General features: G+C 44.5%; 1 protein-coding gene across 2 annotated transcripts in view; it reads right to left on the reverse strand.

Moving 5' to 3' along the window:
- CLVS1 (clavesin 1) overlaps positions 1-20,018 on the reverse strand; it is a 98,802-nt gene that overhangs the window by 5,358 nt on the left and 73,426 nt on the right. Inside the window, exons 4-6 of one of the 2 annotated variants that reach the window (XM_040066440.2) lie at positions 12,517-12,627; positions 11,157-11,392; positions 10,016-10,176 (exon numbers count right to left, since the gene is read on the reverse strand). In XM_040066440.2, the coding sequence (XP_039922374.1) occupies positions 10,107-10,176; positions 11,157-11,392; positions 12,517-12,627 (417 nt within the window). In that variant the 3' untranslated portion in view covers positions 10,016-10,106. Of the gene's footprint in view, positions 1-10,015; positions 10,177-11,156; positions 11,393-12,516; positions 12,628-20,018 lie in introns of those variants that run through there. The other variant, XM_040066436.2, reaches the window with a different exon arrangement.

Genomic DNA, 20,018 nt, shown 5'->3' on the forward strand with positions numbered 1-20,018 from the left:
GCATTCAAAACCTTCTGGTTTCCTTCCTTTCTCAGCTAAAAATTCTCAGTAACCAGTTTGAAAGATACTTGGCTGTGGAGGATCTGGTTGACTTAAATTTTAACACAAGTAGACAATTGTTCGTATCACACAGATAGGGTCACTGCCCTCAGCTGGCAGACACTGTGCCTGTCTTTCTTTAACCTGATCCCTGTGAGAGCCTTAGCTCCTGTTAGAGTACATGATCACAGTGGATTAGAACCTAAATCTGAAGTAATTAAAAGACAAGGCAGTACCCACAGAATTTACTAATCTAGATTCCAAGGCTAGGTAACCTTGCTTAGGAGAACAAGATGAAAATGGAAAGGGAAATGAATTCTCAGTCTCATTGTGAACCCTAGGTACCATTTGAGTGTGGTCCATTTAAAGTGTCAATCAACCCCCCATGGTTGTTTTACTGTTCAGCAAGAATATTTGGAAGTCTGGAAAATCAACAATACCCAGCTGTTTCTCCAGCAGGCTGGCCATATATTTCAAATGACAGCACTGCATAGGTATGCACATCAGTGTCTAAGAGAACAGATGGCTTTATGTGTGTGGCCATTTTTATGCAACTTCTCTCCAATTCAGTCAAAAAACATGTTAGAAGACTGGATGAAGACCTCCTAGCTGTGCTGTTTTCAGAAAGCTCTTCTCAGAGTTTAGCTGCAGTCAGTCAGCTCACAGGAACTGATGTTTGTGTGGTATCAGTTTTGTTTCCTATAAAAAACACAGTACAAAATCCTGGGCTGAACTAATGGTAAGTGCCAGTGTATCACGGCATATTTGTCTTAGGAGACATCTTCCAATTCTCTGATCCCTCATTTTATGCTCTTCTTCACAGGAATGCTGATGTGCTGCGGCCCACATGAGTAAGGATGTCTGTGCTGGGCTTCATTTCAGGGGGTTTGTGAAGGAAAGAGGAGGATGGAATGTTCTCTTCCCTAAACTCAGGAGGCTTCAAGCTCTCAGAGTGACACGCTGCAAATCACACTGAGTGACTCTGTTTTCTACCTCTCACTGCCCATCTGCTCATTTCCCTTAAATTCCATTCAGATTTCACCAGTACCTTAAGGCTGTTCATCTCCCAATTATTCATTCCCTTTACAGAACATTATAAGTATTTTTTTTTTAAGTCAAACTCGTGAATTTGCTGACAAGGTCTGAGGGGCATTTCTTTCTCTGCCTGTCCCCCTCCATCAGACAGTAGAGGGGAGTGCAGCACCTCAGAGAGTGCTCTGCAACACACCTCACTCAAGTGTATGTCTTCACCAGGTGGGAAAAACAAGGCTTTCTCCTTGCACTGGAACAGTGCAGATGTACAGGTGTGAAGTAGTTGTGGCAAAAGGTGCCCTTTTGTTATTGAAAATGCTTGGAAAGGAAATTCTCCCCAGGTGGTGTGGGCAGATGAAGTAAGCCCTACTCAGCAGTGCACAACCCCAGTGCTGCAGCCAGGGCATGTGGTTCTCTGCCCAGGCTCACAAGCCTTGCTCAAATCCCTTGCCAATTCAATTTTACAGCTTCTACACTGGTGTTGGCTCACAGCTCTGCATTAAGGCAGCAGAGTATTGTGCCACAGAGACCAGCCCAGGGGCCAGCTTTGGTACACCAACCGCAGCACTGCAAAGAGATGCAGCAGCACCAATATCTAGGGGCCCAGGCGGGCTGGGAATGATCCACTGGCATGATGAGTCAGGGGCAAGAGCCATATGAAAACTCTGGCATAATCTTGTAGCTAAGTCTCAGCCCTCAGGACAGTGGTGCCAGGCTGCTGCATTTCCCAAGCGGAAGCTGACTTTGTGGCCGCCGTGGTGGCAGTGACCATCTTTCTCCTGGGTGGTGAGCACACCCTAGTGAGAGGTCTGCTGCAGGGTGAACCCCAGCACAAGACCCCTCATCCTCCCTGTGCCCGCCCGTTCCCACCATGCCCCTTTGTTCCTGAGAGCTGGCCACAGCTGCTTCTCTCCACCACAAACCCTGAGCACAGCTCACTGCAGGGTGTGCACACACAGGGATGGGGGTGACACTGCACCACATTTAACCACATTAACATGGTGACTCTAACCATGGCCTGGCTGCCTGAGCACCCAGTCCTGACCCATCCCTTAGCCCACACTACCTTCCAGCGCTGCAGTGTGTATTCTTTGGCACTTGCTGTAAAAACATGTTTCTGATGGGTTATGATAAATTCTCAGCTTATTGCAAACACTCTGAATTGTATAAACATACAGAAATGCTTAAGAATGTGACACAGCACGTACAGTCTCATGCCTTCAGGCCACTGAGACCCAGATGGAACCAGAGCATATGCGGGGCAAATGCAGCCAGGCTTCTCTGGCAGGGCTTATCCTTGGGAAATGCAGACAGGAGTTGGTCCGTGCAATCAGCCTTGGAATTAGGGTGCACATCTCAGTCCTTTTTCATCAGTGTGGATTTGCCTGATATCTCCTGCTCCTAAGTGTTCTGAGCTTCTGTGTCAAGATCCTGCCTCAGTCCAGGGCAGGGGAAAGGCATGGGTCGGAGATTTTCCTGCCCATTTCCTTTCTCTGCAATAGACTGAGTTTTCCACATGCTTTTTTTCTCATAGAAGGACTAGGAGCACCTGCTTCAGACAGGAGTTCCTGGAAGACTCTTAGTCCTCTGGAATCCAAGATGTCATCTACCACATGATAAACCTAGTCATAGGGTCAAAGAAAGACAACACTGCTGCATCAAACACCTATTTACATCAGATCCAGCAGAGCTATTATGAAGTCTGCAGAATTTGATATCTTAAAAGGTAATTTCAGTCCAGGTAATGAAAAAAAATTCTTCTCACACTTTATGAATATTCACACATGAACATACATACACTTGTCATGACCACTCATGCCTTTCCTGCTTATCCTCATTTCCTTGCCCACCAAGCTCTCTGTCTAGCCCAACAACTTCCTTTTTTCAGACAATCCAGTCCTTTACTCATCTTTTAGTCTGCCTTTTTTAGCTCCCGTTCCAGTGACTCCAGTTCTCAACATCTCAAACAGATCAGCCATGGAGTCACAGTCTCTTCACTGCTGTGTGGCAATAACAGGGAAGACAGAGCGCTGAGAGCAAAGGGGATCAGTCTTTCTCCTTCCCCATCATACATCAAAAGTTTCCTGTCCTTCTGAAGAACGGTAGTACAGCATGAAAGCAACCCTGCAGAAGGCACTATTTAGAGTGGCAAGTCAAGCACCACCACAGAGGTTGTGGGAGCAGCAGTAACTTGGCCAGGTGTGTGTGCGTGTTGAGACCCGTGCATTGCACCCTGGCCCCAGGAGCACGCTCTGTTCTTTCTGAGGGCTCTTTCCTCCCTCAGTGTTCAGCACACACAGTGCTGTGCTAGTAAGTGGCTTTTTATATTGCTTTCTTGTGGTGATTCAGTGTGTGGCTCTGTGACATATTTGCTGCACATTCGTCCAAGCCTGCTCTGAAGATAGCCTTTTTTAATTCCCACCCGAGCTCTTCTGTGGAATTTATCAATGCAGTACTTGTGTGCCTCTTAACTGCTAATTCATTTACTGCCTTGGCACAACTGTGAGAATCAGTTTTCTTTTAATTTTCATTTTGTATGTGGAGAGCCAAAATGCAGTGAGATTAGGGTACAAGTATTTCTCTAATGGGGTGCCCAATGCTGAGGGCCTGATTTTGCAGAGCCCCCAGCCTTAAGTGGCAGCTTGTGTGTTCAAAGCACATGTCCCGTGGATTTCTGTTGCAGGCAAGTGATGAATATTCCTGGAAATTAGACCCTACTGAGTATTTCTGGAAATTAGACCCCAAAGTCTATAGCTTGACAGGTTGAAAATAAGAAATGTACAATTTCACCATCTGTGTGAAGTTCAGCTTGAGCTACTTGCCAGGCTGACACAGGGGCTCAGGGGGAGAGCAGGATCTGCTTTTCAAGGGTTACACCCAACAGACTGAACCTGGTCTCCACCAGCCATTTTCTTGCCCACCAAATGTGGGTCCTAGCCCACGTGCTTCCAGTCCTTTGTGCCGACCTCATCTTTCCATCTGCCTCGTCGGTCCCACCCCTGTGACCCAAGTCTCCCGTACCCCAGATGGGTTCACCACTAAATCCTCTTCTCTCCCATTCTCCTGCCAACAGCAGGGAGGATGAAGCCCTGAGAGCAGAGGTTGTCAGTCTTCCAGATCCTGGCTCCGTGTCTTGCCACAGACTGGCCTAGTGCAGGGACAATTGTGATCACAAGTAAAATTGTGATTACTAAAGCCCTCTACTCCCCACGGCCTAGGCAGGAGATGCACATTGTGAGCATTGAACCATCAACCCAAGCTGAACAAGTTTATTTATGCAGGGAGGCCAAGCTAAAGCATGAGGCAATCCGTGGGGCCATTAAATGCTATAATTAAATATGTTTCTACAGGGCATGTGTGAATTGCCCTTTCAAAGGCTTGTAACTCAGCCAGATGTAGGCAGATTTTTCACAGGACAGCAAAAGACATAAGCAGTGTAAAACCGTTTGTTATATTAAGTGTCATGTCTCTAATCTAAACTACTAAACTTTTGGCAAATTTATGGCCAGTTGAAGACATAATATACAACATAATACTTTAGGCAGCCTGAACAGCACTGGTTCTGCCATTCCCACCTCTAGCCTGTGTTTGTGTACCCATGCACTGGGAATTGAGCACTGCAAACAGATGAAATGAAACCTGCACTGTCAATGTCCCCAGAGAGTAACTGATTTCCTCCTTGTCCCAGGGCAACCCCAGCACCAGGCCACCCATCCCTCCTGTCCTTGGTTCAGCTGTGGCTTTGCAACTCACTTGGCTTCTCTCTCTAGGGGTTCCTGAGGATATTCTGCAACATGTCCCCTCTGGCCTCCACAGGACCTGCTAATGTGCCAGATCCACCAGCTGCTTTCCATTTCTGTCTGATGTATTCGCGGGATTATGTTTAAAAGTTATAAAACTGTTTTAACAGCTAACACTCTATATTACTAGATAATGCATACATTGCATGATATACATGTCCGTGGGATACCTGCTTTACTACCAATATGTGTCTCATTCATCATCTGTGTATGGAGGAAGCATTTCTGCAGAAGCATTCAGAAATTCTCCTTTGTTTGAAATCATTTACAACAAAATAGTGAATGTAAGCCTTGTGTTGTAGGTCTCATGTATTATAGAGCTATTTTGTCACAAGTTTTTCCCTCTTCCCCCAACACAAGTAGAAATGCACCCCCGCTACAAGCAGAGCAACCCAGGTGCCATCCATGGCCAGTGGGAAGTGTTCACACATTTTCATACTGGTTTTTATTTGCTGGTATTTTACTACTTCTGCAGTAAATTGGTGCTGACTGTGAACCGGCATAAAACATGACCCATAAAAGCAGAAACATATGGTGAAGGAACATTAAGGTCACACTAAGGATAACAGCTAGAAAAGTCTGCCTTGCACAGCCCAGCTGGGCATATGGAGAAACAAGTCTGAATAAATAAAAACCTTACATAAGTCACCCCCCTGAACGGCCCCTTTTGGTTCTAAAATGGTTCCAGTCGACATTAGTGTGGACCAGTTGTAATATCCTTCTTTCTCGAAGCAGGATCCCAGTTCTGAGAAACTGCAATTAGTTTCAGAAGTGAGTTCATTTGAATATCAGGGCTTTTGAAAACACACACATCAGGAAGCAATAATGGCTAAACCCTCATCTGTGCTTTAAAATCCTTTCACTCTAATCTGGGACATAAAAATCCATATGCTCCAACTGAACATCATGAGGCAATGGGGAAATGCATTCCACCAGGCTTTTTCCACAGCATTTTCAAAATGCATAATATGGGGGGCTTTTAATGAACCACTAGTCAGGACATTGAGTCTTTGGGTGCTCAAGTCCTTTAGGAAACAGCCTCAAGTTGTGACAGGAGAGGTTTAAATTAGATGTTAGGAAAAAGTTTCCTTACTGAAGAGGTTGTAAACATTGGATCAGGCTTCCCAGGGAAGTGGTGGAGACACCATTCCTTGGAGGTATTTAAAAGATGTGTAGATGTGGTGCTTAGGCACAAGGTTGGGTGGTGGACTTGGCTTAATGTTGGACTTGATGATCTTAAAGTTCTTTTTTATTCTACAGTTCTATCAGTCTTAAAGTTTTTATTTTACAGCAGAAAAAACATAATGGTGTCTTAATGAACAGATTGTACATGTTCATAATTAGTATGCTTGGCTCTACTTTAAAAGTTTTACCCTAACTCTGAATTTACAGTCTCTGATAAGCTTGATTTGGTGCTAGTAATGCTCTTGCAACCCATGTTAACCTAAGAATAATTTTAACCCCAAATTTGAATAAAGTTATCATGAATTAAATTTTGATTAAATAGATTTGACTAAGCAAACCAGGTCGTTTAGTCAGAATATGTATGTAGTTGTTAGTAAAATTTTCTTTGCAAGGCAATTTTAAATTGTGGTAGGCTTTCAAACCTGTTTGCTCTGGCAGCGGGTTAAAAGCTAGTGCTCTTTTGGTGCCTGGGAGGGCAGAGAAGGAACATTCCGCTCCCAGGCTGTACTTGATGCCTGTGCAGGAAAGTGACCCAGATGCAGCTGAAGAAGGGCAGTTCTTGTAAAGAAAAGTGAGTTACAGAGAGGGAACATGCTGTTGCACCTTACTTGTTGCTGCAGTGTTGCTCCTGCTGTTGAGCATAAGAGCAAGTGTGACACTGGAGAATAAGGGAAACTTCAAAGAACGGAGCTCTTTCACATCTTCCCCAGTCACTGAATCTACCCCTTTACCTGGGGATGCTCACCCGCTGCTTTTTGGTACCCAAATAGATACAAATGTGGATCTCCTACTGTTGGGAGAATGGGGCTAAAAAATTGCGCCCTATTGGCAGAGTGATTCTCTGAGGGCAGTCTCTGACTCTAACTGCTGGGCTTAAGCTTCCACCACAACTATTTGTTAAACTGCACACTCAGATAAAACCTCCAGCTACTCCTAAAACCACCACCTCATCAACAAAAGCCAGCATGAATGTCTCAGGCAAATGCTTTGCTTTTGTGTGAGCTCCCGGTTGACTGAAGGTGTCTTTCTGACCATCAGAGATCAGGAAGACTTGGCCACAGCTGAAAGGGAGATGATATTCTTCCCTGTGCTCCAAGTTTTTGCACCATTTACATTGCTCTGAAATCCCAAAGCTCTTAAGTGACAGGATCTTTGGACAGATGCAGGTCCTTCAGAAGAGATGGCCCAAGATAAGGGCAGGGTCTGCTGCCATTGCTGCTCCCAAGACTGTCTATTGGATGCAACCAGGCTCTCAGATTAAACTAAATTTGCTGTATTGATGCTAGTTTGCATGTTTACTGCCTTGCCCATTTCAGACTTCACTGAGCTAAATCTAAATAAACATACATTCTGAATGGATTTTTATTATTGTTGCTTCCCCCTCCCTTCCCCCCCGGTCATTAAGACTCATTATGTGGAGTCATCAGCTGTTTTGCCTTGTATCCCATCTGTTCATACATTACTTGGGATCTTAGATAATACTGCAGATGGGGGTGCCATTTCCACTATTTTGATTTTGCTCCAGTGGGACTTCATGCAGCCACTGGTGGAAAAATTACAATGGTTTTGATTAAAGGTTTTCCATATTATAGACACATGTCAAATATTAAAATTTTCAAGATCATGTCACTGACTAGAGTCAGTGGCAGCCTTTCTCCTAGAGTATTTTCAGTCCTTTCCCCATCTAAAACACCTCCATTCTCTGAAGTCAACAAGGACTCTTTCTTGAGAACAAATCTTGTGCAAGTTCAAGTCACGGGGAAAAACCACTCCTGTCTGTGACTGGGAAGAAAATAATTAGTTAATAATTAATTAAGGTATCATAATAATTAATCAAGGTATACCTTGATCAACTTATACCCATTTGATCTCATGCCTAATGCCTAAATTGTCCTTTTTTCTCAAATACTTGTTCTCTCTCCCCAGATTTTATTCCCTTCAAATGCATTTCAACATTTTCTCTCTTGAAGATAAACAAACTTCTATAGCTTCTTGCCAGAAAAATATGCTTTCTGCTTTCCTCATCCTCCCCACAGTTCTCAGGCGAACTTGTTTCAATTTACACACGCCTGCTGTGGTGACAGGAGCCAAAGCATTGCTGTCAGTCCTAAAGCCAACATAAAGGCAGGTACCTTCTCCAGCTTCAGCCCCTCTCACTGCTGCTTGCTGCCTTATATTTTCCTGGTCTGCATTTGGAGATTTATTTTAGTTCTCAGTTTGGTCTCAGCAACATCTTGAAAATTACCTCCTCCTCCCCCTCTGCATTCATTTGCTAAAATAGGTTAGGTGGTTACAGCAGTATTTTGGTCAGTTATTCTCTGATTCCATTTCCTGGGACTTCTCTTCTGGATCTCTAAATCAGATCTTGATTTCTCAGCCTCTCTGCTACTAAAATTGCAAGACATTATTTTTGGAGTAGGTGCCAAGGGTGAGCTTCTCTCCAGGTGTAGAGGATGGTGGCATTTCATTTCACAGGGACACTTCTCCATGGTCACAGTGCAAGACTCTCAGCTGTTATAGAAGCACTGAGCTCAAAGATTCTAGATGCTTTAACACTCCTCTGGTCCAGTGGCAGCTTTAGCAAGGGTGGGTTTGTGTGGCTTTAGAGCAAGTGTCCACAGAGCCAGGAGGGGCTGCAGCTCTGCACCTTGTCACGCAGCAGGACAGTGCCACAGGGGGAACCACTACTGTAATTTCAGCCTAAATTAAATCCAAGTCTCGTAAGCACTGCCCTCCCCTGCAGCTGGTTACTGGGCAGGTAAACCTGCAGTGATACCTGGGAAGGCAGAGAGGAAAGGTCCCATAACTGTTTAAGCTTTTCAACTTTAAATTGCAGGAACCCAAGAAGGTTCAGTCTTTGCATATTTGCCCCTTTCAGTGGAACATGACTTCTAAAGAAATGGTCAGGGACCTTGAGCTTTATTTTTTGTTAAACAAATCTTTGAATTGGAGAAACACAAAATTAACTTATCTAAGAGTATGCCATGAAATGAAGAGCAGAGGAGAGATTTTAAATAAAAGTAGAAATTGCTTTAATAAGGGAAAGAAATTATAGAAAAATTGTGAGGGAGTTATATTTAAGACGAAGAATAATGTTAGAAGATCACCTATGCCTAGTGCAAACCTCTCTGGAGTATCCAGGAATCTCAGGCTGTGACTGAGTTTCTCATTGTGTTAGAGATATATGAACCTAAAGAGGCAAGGAGGGGAGATATATAAAGACAGGTAATGCTGGTAGAAGTCTGGAGACCTTTTAAGATGCCTTAGATATAAATCTGGTCAAATAAACCTAATAAAGCACACAATCGTGCTTTCTAAACATAGGCTTCTACCTGTGCTTGGGTCAAACCATAATTTCAGGAGAAGAATCAAAGCAAATACTCATAGGAGAAAATCTGTTGAAGCTGTGAACTTTTCACCTTTAACAGCAGGTAATGACCACAGGGTGCAAGATCAGATGGTTGACTTCACCACCAAGTAACGAAATCAGGCTAAAAGTTAGATCTAGTCTGCCCAGAGGCAACATGACAAATTAGATTCATCCACTCCTTGTATTTGTATTAGTGCACTTTTTTTGTTAGTGAACAGATTATAAAAGAAGGCTTTGCCTCAAGGCAGGGTTTTCTGGCACTGAACTAATTTTCAAGCTGAGGTTCTCCCCTGAGGGCACAATAAGACCCTCCTTCCTTTGCAGCCAAGAATCAGATCCTCAGCAAAGATTTACCTGTGAACCGCTCTCAATATATTTGGGGCTTTAAAAAAGTGCGGATTTCCTTCTATAAAGCTACATAAATGGAGATATATTTTATTAATAGTGAAATATTTAGTATTTTTCTATAATGATTCAGTGTGTTTCACTGACAATAATAAATAAAATAAACTGAACTCTCTGGAACAGGCTTTGTAAATTCATGCTGGCTCCCAGCTTGGCTGGTGGTCAGTAGTGAGAACTGCTGACAGTGCAAGTGGCCACCCCTCTTCATGACAAGGCTGCAGCTCACAGCCTCAAAGTCTTGTGGCCCCGTGAGCTCCCGAATTTGGTCATAAGTGTTACTGCTTCCAGCACGAGGCCTCACTTTGCAGACACAGCTGCGTGGCATCCCTCTGACCTGGAAGGGAGCTGTGAATAGAGAATGCATTTCTTTTTCCTCTGAAGATGAAAGACTTTCAAAATTAATTGCATGACATTATGGCTTGTCTGTGTTGTCAGCTTTGATTTTGCTGTGACAAAATGATGGCCGCTCCCTGTCACAGAGAGTGACGCCGTGCCTGTGAGCACCGCACTCATCAAGTGGCAGCAGCGAGGAAAGCACCACTGTGATCTGCATGGAAAGCAGTTTCGTGGAGTGGGATGCAAAGGGTGAGGCAAGTGCAGATGTTACACTCACACAGGGGAGCCTACACGGCCAGTGCTCACTGCAGCTGGTGTTGGCTGAGCCATACCTCCCACAGCTCTGTGCCAGGTATCTGACTGCCTGACCCCATCCCTACAATCAGTCCAAACTACCGAGGGTAACACTCTCCAGAGATGTCGTTTGGAGCATTCAAAGCAAAATCACTCGAACTAAAATCAGAACATTTAAAAGAGCATCTCTGCAACTGCCTTTGTGGGGCTTTTGTAGAGCAAGTGGGAGCAGGTGTGGAGGGAGAAGACCAAATCCTTTTTCCTTTAGAGGGCAGTGGTGTTCATTGTACAAAAGCCGCTTTTTCAAGGAGGTAAATCCCTCCTTGATAGCAACGGGGTCAGCAGCAGCAGAGCAGCGGCAAGGAATAGGGACCAGCACTGAAGCGGTGTCACCGGCTGTGCTGCACCATCCAGGACAGCATCTCACCCCCATGTACTTGCTGTAATGCTCTGTGCAGGGGCTCATTAATTTCCCCTCATTTTCATGCACAGTAATCAGACAAGTAATTACGGTTCCACCAAGAGGTTTCCTTTCTCCCACCACACCACGAGCACAGCCCAGAGGGGAGTGCTCCTTACCCTCGACGTCTGCCAAATGGCAGCCTCTCCTCGAGCCAGACGAGCCCTTCCTGTGAGATTTACGCCCAACCTGTTAGGAGAGCCAAGTAAGAGCTGGATTTGAAGGCAGTACTAACCTTTTCATGGGTTTGGGCGAGGCCTCCCGCTCCAAGCTGGAGGACGCGTGCTTCACGTGCATGGCGTTGTAGGAGGTGTGGGTGTACTCGTTCTCATCGCTGTAGTCGGGACCCAGCAACGTTCGAGCCCACGTCCCCATGTCATAGGGAGGCAGAGTCCCCCCAAATTCAGAGGGCAGGCATTCGGGGTGTATTAGCTGGTGAAGGCTGTTCAGGTTGTTACCGTGAAGAAAGATCTTTAACAAATGAAAAAGAAAGTTCAAAGTCATCATGGACTCCTTACTTCATTAAGTACAATAACAGCAGCACTTAATGAGGTGTGGAGTGTCATTAGTTGACGCTGCAGTTTCAGGTGGGAATTTCAAAAGCTCTCAGGGCTGACCCAGTTGGCAGGAGAAGGGGGATTAACTTTGGGGTGGGCAGCTGAAGAATTAGGCTGGCACTACCAACACTTCTGAAAACTCCGATTTGCTTGCTTTTGACACATGACAATTTCAGTTTCTTAAGTACCAGATCGGGAGAAGCAGAAGTCGGCAATTATGACTGATTATTGCTACTGTAAGAGGATAGAGGCTTGCATGAAGAGCAGTGAGAAGAAAAGGATGACAGCAGAGCTTACTTAAAGCAGGCATGAAGAATAGAACTTCAGCGTCAGGGCCACCAGCCCTGCACCCCTGGACAGATATTTTCAGGAGTGTATCAGGCTGTGACACCATTTGGTGCTGCTTCAGCAACACTTGCTTCTCCAACCCCTCTTTGTTTTCCGGTGGGTCCTACCCTTGTCCTGCCTACTCAGACTCATCTCAGGGTGGGCTCTGGGGTCTCCTGAGGGATTATTCAGCTGTTTGACAGACTGCAGAGAACAAATGGCTAGGATGACTGCAGAACCACCAATTCACTTGGGATTCAGTGGAGAAGATCAGCCTTTTCTGGAGTGTGAGCAAACAGCCTTCAGGCATGGGAACTTGTTGTGGAAGCAAGTGAGTTACCGTCATGTGAAAAGTCACCCTGCTGAAGGAATGAAATGGGAATCTTTACTCCCACAAAAAGAGTTGAGCTGAAGTTTCCCCCGCTTGCAAGTAACTTCAGCCAGGCCTGATAATCCCTCCACATTAGCAATTCTCTCTATCCCTGAGCATGTCCCAGTAAAATGTATCCATGCTTTGTTAGTGAAAGCAGATTTCTGGTCCTTGGCTGAGTTACTGCTTCAATCCATTCCAAACTCTAATTTTTAATAACAGCAGCGATTCTCTTGTACCATATGGAAAATGCAGAGAGAAAAATTAGAAAACAAACAAGGCAGCTACTTGGAAAACCCAGGTCTGAGGGTTCCTCTCCACCCCCACCCCCATCTAATTACCCTTTTCCTTGTCTTGTCTTTGAGGAACGGTTTGATTAGCGTGTACAGGGCATGGATGTACCAGGGCTGATTGACAAAATGGACTCCTCCAAAACGTGCAGGAAAGCTGTCCTGTAGAAAGAAAGAAAGGGAGGCAGTTAAGAGATGCAGTGCTTTACTCCGGCAGTCAATAGGATGAAAGTCGGAGGAAAAATCTGTCTCTTTCCATCTGCAAACGAGCGCTGGGCTTGCTGGGAGGGGGCAGGAGGGAAATGGAGAAACAAAAAAGATGCCTGTAAGCGTTTGTATCAGTTTCCTCTGTGGACAGAGGCGGTCCCTTCGAGCCTCCACACGCTGACACATCAATTGCCGATGAGATGCTGAGGATTTAAAGTCGGGTCTCCAGCCACTTCTCATGAACATTTTTTAACTCCGTCAGGGCATCTGACTCGGTCGGCCTGGGAAGTGAGAGGGGGTTGATGAGCGCCGCTCCCTCGAGGGGGAAGCTTTCTAATTTCTCATTGTGCGGCGCAAGGCAAGCCCCCGGTTCCCACGCACATCGCTGCTCAGAGCTCACCTTTTCACCCTTCGGCCTCCCTGCCTCCCCCTGCTAAAATCATCATTACAATGGCTGACCTTTCGGGGTGAGCAAGCAGCGTATTAGAGGGAGGAGGATGGGTGGGAAACGCTGGTAAGCGGAGGTGTGGGGAGAGCGCACCATGACAGCGCCATGGAAACTGCCGGAGCCGCGCTCGCTGCCGCTGCCGGGCTCCGCGCCCAGCCCCGGGCATTAACATGCAGGGAGCGTCCCGCTGCCGCGGGGCTGGCCGCAGCATCCCGCCCTGCCCCGCCCGCCCGGAGCGCCCCAGAGAAGGGGAGCTGGAGGCTGGCGTGTTCTTTCTTAAAGGCTGCTGTACCTTGTGGAGGGTGTTTTGTACCTACGAAGTTGTCTAACAAGCGTCAGTCAAGGAGGAGCCTAGGAATTTTTTTATTTTTTTCGCGTGCCATAAATAACGACCGCTGCTCCTGTGTGCAAATACGCTTCCAAGGGGAGGAGAGGAGCCTGTCTCTCCGCTGAGAAGGGAGATTCTGATGAAGCCGTCCTCATCCTGTGTGTGCTCCTAACCCCTACAGCTCAGCGTGAAAAGCAGAGTATAATCAGGTCTCCTCCTTCAGGGCTTTGGCTCTGGGACCCAGGCAGGTTCCTTCCCCCCACAATTAGCGCAGGGTGTCCTGGGGCTTTCTCTCGCCTTTCTCCAGAGCATCAGAGATTGAGCACAGCTGGTGTGAATATGAGGTGGATTTGTGAGAGGATATGAAAAAATCCCCTTATACACCTGCTCTGCAGAGCTTCTGTGCTGCTTCAAGGTCGAATTTTTCCCCCCAGATATAGTGATATGCATGCATACACCACCTCCTGCAACCCAGGGCAGATCATTAGGACTGCCCATACTCTTTAGCCATGGATTGCCCTGGCAGTCACCTAAAACCATACTAGGGTAATGTTTGTGAGCAGCCACAGGATCTTCTTTTGCTATACAGTGGAATAAGCCACATCAGACAGGTCAGTTTACCTGAAATCATTACAAATCTGCATATTGGATATACTGTGAAGTACCATTGGTAATCAGGCCAGCACACAGGAGGACAGGCAGCGTGACATCACAGATGATCCTATTTTAAATTCCAGTAAATGATGAATTGAGCTTTTGAGACTCCATCTGGTCTAGGGTCCTTAGCCCAAGAAAGATGTGAACCTGTTAGTGTGAGTCCAGAGGAGGGCCAAAAAGATGATCAGAGGAATAGAGCACCTTTCCTACAAAAAAACAGGCTGAGGGAAGTGAGGTTGTTCAGCCTGGGGAAGGGAAGGCTCCAGGGACACGTCATTGCAGCTGTCCAGTACCTTAAGGAGGCTTACAAAAAGGAAGGAAGGGGACTTCTTATCTGGTATCTAGGCAGATACCAACAGGACAAGGTTTTAAACTGAAAGCAGGATGGTTTTGATTAGATGTTAGATTGTGCTGAGGTACTGGAACAGAGAAATTGTGGATGCCCCATCTCTGAAAGCAGTCAAGGCCAGGTTTAATGAGGTCCTGAGCAATCTGGTTTAGTGAATTTCATCCCTGCCCATGGCAGAGAGATTGGAACTAGATGACTTTTAAGGTCTTTTCCAACACTAACCATTCTATGCTTCTGTTCAGTGATTCTATGATTCTATCATTCTCTTTAAGGATGGCATATGTCCTGTTGGGGTGTTCATTTTCAATAAGGAAGCGTGTATTTCCACTGCTTTTCATGGGAGTTTAGGATGCGGATTTGACTGAGATAAAGTACTGCACTGCTGCATGTTGCAGTGACTTCAACTGACTGCCGAGCAATTGCTGCAGAGAGTCTGAGCCCACATAGAAAAACACATGGACTGACAGAAGTGTGAAGCCCAAAGTGATTTGCTACCATGTGATAACTTAAAATTGTGTTTTATAGCAGACCAGAGCCATAAAGTGCCCGTCTCAGGCAAAATTCACAAATTCAGTTGCCTTCCTCGCACACGGGAATGAAGATTGTAAGATTTGGAGCTTTTCACACGTTATTCTAAAAAAAAATAAATTTTTTTTAAAAAAAATCCTAAACTGGAATGTTCTCTATTTGCCTTTATTTATTTGTTTATTATTAATTATATATTTGTCAAACTGGCTGCCATCCCACAAGTTGTATCTATAAGGAAGACATTTCAGACACCTTTTCTCTTTGGGAGTAAATTGCCACAGTTGTTTCCAAGCTGTACTGTAGCAGCTAATGTCAGTGTAGAAAATCCAATCTGTGTCTGAAGCAGAGGACAGTAAAGAAATGAAAAACTGAAAGAAGGGGAATAACTTCAAGACACAGAGATTTATACTGACTAGAAAAAGAAAAATTGTTTTGTCTTCTTGCTGGAATGCACAAATTATATTAATCATAATTTTCAGGGAGAAGCATCAGTCAGCCTTCATTTTCAAGGGGGAACATGTATTTTTTAGAACAAGTTGACCAGCTCTAACAATACCCAGAAAGACCCAAATACTGAGAATTATAGGAACCAGCCAGAGGTATAAGCTGGCAGTCTGCCTCTAGAAAAAAAAAAAAAAAAGGGGGGGCAAGATGCACTTTCCTGTATAAAAAAATAATTTTATGTCCACCCAACATAGATTGTTGAGTCTATGAACTAGATTCTATCTCACACATCTGTCTTATAGGAAAGCCCTTAATATAAGAACTGTATTTAAAGGCAATTGCTTTCTTTTCATTTTGAAGGTACACCCAAAAGTGCATAAAGACCCTTGAAAAGGAAACATGGGAGTCAGAAAAAAACCCCAAACAAACCAACAACCATAGAGCATTTTTTGTGTGTGTAACTTTCTGCTAAATTTTGTTCCTTGCCCTATTAAGCACATTAAGTTCAATGTGACCTTCATCCCTCAGTCCACCTGCATTTGTAAGGCTGTCAATTAGAAAAAGGACAAAGACTTAAAAAAAAAAAAAAAAAAATGATATGGGAATCGTCCAGGCACTGTTTGGAACTGCAACATACTAATTTCATAGAAGTTCCTAATTAGAGCAGAGGTGTCTTGGAAAGAAAACTCCTGTCTGGAGGTCTGCCTTGTGCAGCTCCAGTAAGATGTATAAGACATTTCCCACACCCCACTTAGCATCTCTGCTGCTTTCCCTGGGGCAAGGTGAAAGTAGCTGAAATTGATTTTCTGCTGGAGAGCTTTTGCTTTTAGGAATTCTCTCTTGATTTCTCACGTCTTGTGATTCCTTGGGAAGGTGTATTTTATAATGAGGTACATTTTTTGGAGTCTACTGTGAAATGGACTCTGGGATCAAGCCTTTTCTTACCCTGATTCCTAGTCAAAAATACCCAATCCTGAGGACATACTTGGGTTTTATTCCAATGTTATGAATGAAATATACTACACATAATTGGTCTAATTATTTTTGGGAACTACTGTCTTCTCCTCTGAAAACAAGACGTTAGCACATTGCTCAGCAATGAAATTCCAGGGTAAATTGACACATCCAATCCAGTCCTAATCAAGCTAACCTACTTCTTAGCAATAGCAGGGAATCACAGAATCACAGAATGGATCAGGCTGGAAGGAACTACAGTCATGAGGTCCAAGCTCCCTGCTGAAGCAGGGTCATCCCACACCACGTGGCACAGGATTGTGTCCAGAAAACTCTTCAGTATCTCCAGAGAAGGAGACTCCACAGCCTCTCTGGGTAACCTGTTCCAGTGCTCGCACTGGAGCACAGTAAAGAAGTTCTTCCTCATGTTTAGGTGGAACGTCTCACGCATCTGTTTTTACCCATTCCCTCTTGTCCTACTGAACTTGCTGAGGAGGCATCTGCCCCTTCGTTCAAATCATTGATGAATAAGTTAAACTGAACCTTGTGAGACTCCACTAGAGACAGGATTCCAGATTGACCCTGTGATACTAATCATGGCCCTCTGGGATCTGCCTTCAAGCCAGTTCTCAGTCCACCTCACTGTACACTCATCCAGTCCACACTTCAGTGAAAGAACTCCAGATAGCTTCTTGGACAGCTGGCCCACTCCACAGACAGACCAGGCCTTCTTCACTGGGACTTAAATTGATCTAAAATAAGAAATGTGTCTAACAACGCTGCAGTGGCACCTTCCCAGAGCGGTACAGGCAAACTAAGAGAGAGAAAATCATCCAAGCATAGAGTTTGAGTTGATTTAGTGAAACTGGCCATAGATGGGCCTATTCTTTTGCCTGATTTGTCTCTGTTTTGCTTTATATATTTGTTTCTTTGCTCTTTTCAGTTATTCTCCTCTTTATCATGCCTAAAGAGAAAGTAATAAACACAGTATAGCTGCCACAGGTCCCCCAAATCCATGCAGGCTTCAATACGTCTTTCATTTCAGATAAAAGAAGTGTCTCCAAGCTTGCAGGTCAGAGCAAAATGTGATGTGCACCATTGTTTCTTGTCTCTGCTCTGACCTCCTGTGCAGAAAAAATTTTGAACAGAAAACCTTTGGTATATAATATTCCAATAAATAGCTCAGGAGGGGTGCTTGGAAGCTATGAGGTTGATTAGAGACAACTGTTCTTTCTTTCTGCCTGTTCTTGCCATGACAACAGCTATTACTTTTGGCATGAGTATGCCTCAGAAACCTTTTACTATGGTGTTGTTTGGAACTGTCTGAAAGCTAAAAATCAACGTGATTCTCCAGCATGTCCTCACACCAAAGTGTGTCGGGAACACAAAGCCATCTTTGGAATATGAAAAATAGGAATGAATCCAACCTGATGATCAAGGTCATTCCTTTCAAACTACATGAATTGACACATCACAAACCAACGGCATGAGCTCAAAATCCATATTACAGTACATTTCTAGGTTACAGAACATCTGAATTTTGAAAAATAAGCCTTTTTAAAATGCTTTCATAACGTTTACCCTTTCTAATCAGAAAACCAACACACACCCCAATGAACTTCTCTCTCAACCGTACTTGCCAGTTTATTGCAAATCCAAATACAATTCCCCTTGAAAGAAAATAATCGCCCCCAGATTCAGGGAGATATCAGTCATAAACAAAACTGTTTAAGGCAAAAGGTCACGTAAACTGAGGATAAAACCAGCATTTCATGCCTGTGCACTTACATAATCAGTCCCCGAGGTGGATTAAAGCTCCCAGAGATCGTATTAATAGTTCAGGAAGATTTTATTAATAGTTCAGTGATAGTTTCTCCATGGAGAATTTCCATGAGTGTGTGATTTTAATGGATTGGCACAATTAGGGAAGGAGGATTTCTACTTTTCAGCTCTTCAGCTTCAGATCCAAATTTAGCCTTTGAAAGGGTGACAGTGCTTGAAAGTAGTTGTTCCCTGATTTTATGACTTTGTCAGATATTGAATAGGTTGTGTCCATCAACAACCTGCTCCTGAGCACGTTTGAGTGAATTGCATGCGATGCCCTAGGTATGGACAGAGTGGACTCTTGAAAAGGGCGTGCTAAGCAAGAAGGCAAAGTCCTCCCATCACTACAGCTTCAGCTTCTAATTTTAATGCAGCTCCTAAGAGATGGATGTTTAGTTTGGCAGGAGGCAGAGGGAGGCAGGACCAGGGCTATGAGGACACTGGGATTGGACTGCTCCTGCACCTGTGCAATGTTCCCGGGGGCTGCAGGAGCTGGGGCTGCTCTCCCTCACCTTCTGCAGTGCCTGCACGGATCCCAGGCACGTTTCCAATCTCCAACCCCGACAAGTTGCTTGTCTTTCCGTTATCTCTTTTGGCTCCCCTGTGTTTTTGAAGAGATGGGAATGCAAAATTAATGTTGCCGGTGGCAATAATTGCAAATCGTTTGCTTCTACCTTGGCATGCCCTCAGAGTACTCAGGGCTTGAAAACAGCTGCAGAGCAGGGGAAGACCAGTAAAAAAAAAGACATAAGTGCTAGCAGTATGCCAATCCTGACCTGCTTGAATACGACCATAAAAAGTACTCTTGTCATCATGAAGAATTTATTGATTTTGGGTAAGCTGTGACTGTAACTGCTCACACCAAAATGCAAAGGCAAAGGATTGGAGCAAAATCACATGAAATTGTGAGTTCTTGGCTTATTTTTACATCTCATGCCCACATATGTAGATAAGGATGTTTTCAAGAACTTCTGTCAGAGAAGCAGAACTGAAAAATGAACATTGGGATACATTCTCCAAGACATTTTTCGTTATGTTTGTTATCTCTCCTGCTACACTCAGTAACTTTTAAATTCAGTCATTTGCAGTGAGTTTCTCCTAGTCAGTATTGCACACTAGTGAGGTCCTAAAGAGCATCTGTTCTTGGGTGTTAGCAGATGGCACCAATAAATCAGGTTATAGAACACAGATTTGCTCAGTAAACTTTGATTTGTCCTGATAGAATCATGCTGTCATGTCATCTGGTCTAACAAAATAAGTTCTAACCTTGGGGCAGAGGGGGGATTTCTTCACTACCTTTTTGCAAGAAACCCATTTCTGAAGCAGCTCAGAATAATTTAGGAACAGAAAGTTTCCCAGAAGAAGTAACTTTGTTGGATTGACACCAAGTTCTGGTGCTACTTTTTCACTTGCCACATACCCCTCTTTTACACACTAAAGGTAGAGATAAGGCTTCTTCCAGAAGCAAACAAACAAACTTGAATAAATTATATTGACAGAGAAACAGCAGGTTCATTCAGGGGGTTGGTTGAGGAGGTTTGCAGGGAAGAGAGGAATTCAAAATGTGATTAAAAAGTAAAACTGAGAGCACTGAGACACTAATTTGGAAGTAGCCCATGCATGTGTGCTACTGGAGTGCTGCAGTTTGCTCTAGATTAGGTCATATTAGGTAAAGCCAGACCAGGAGGCTTCTGGTGGAGCAAGAAGAGTGACAGTCACCCACTAAGAAAAGGAGGGACAGTTTGGGTCATAGGAAGGGAAATGAAATAGCTGGAGGCTATTTTTCAGACTTAGTTTAGGTACTTGGTCTGATC

The sequence above is a fragment of the Hirundo rustica genome, chromosome 1 (assembly GCF_015227805.2).
Source record: "Hirundo rustica isolate bHirRus1 chromosome 1, bHirRus1.pri.v3, whole genome shotgun sequence".
Classification (NCBI taxonomy): domain Eukaryota; kingdom Metazoa; phylum Chordata; class Aves; order Passeriformes; family Hirundinidae; genus Hirundo; species Hirundo rustica.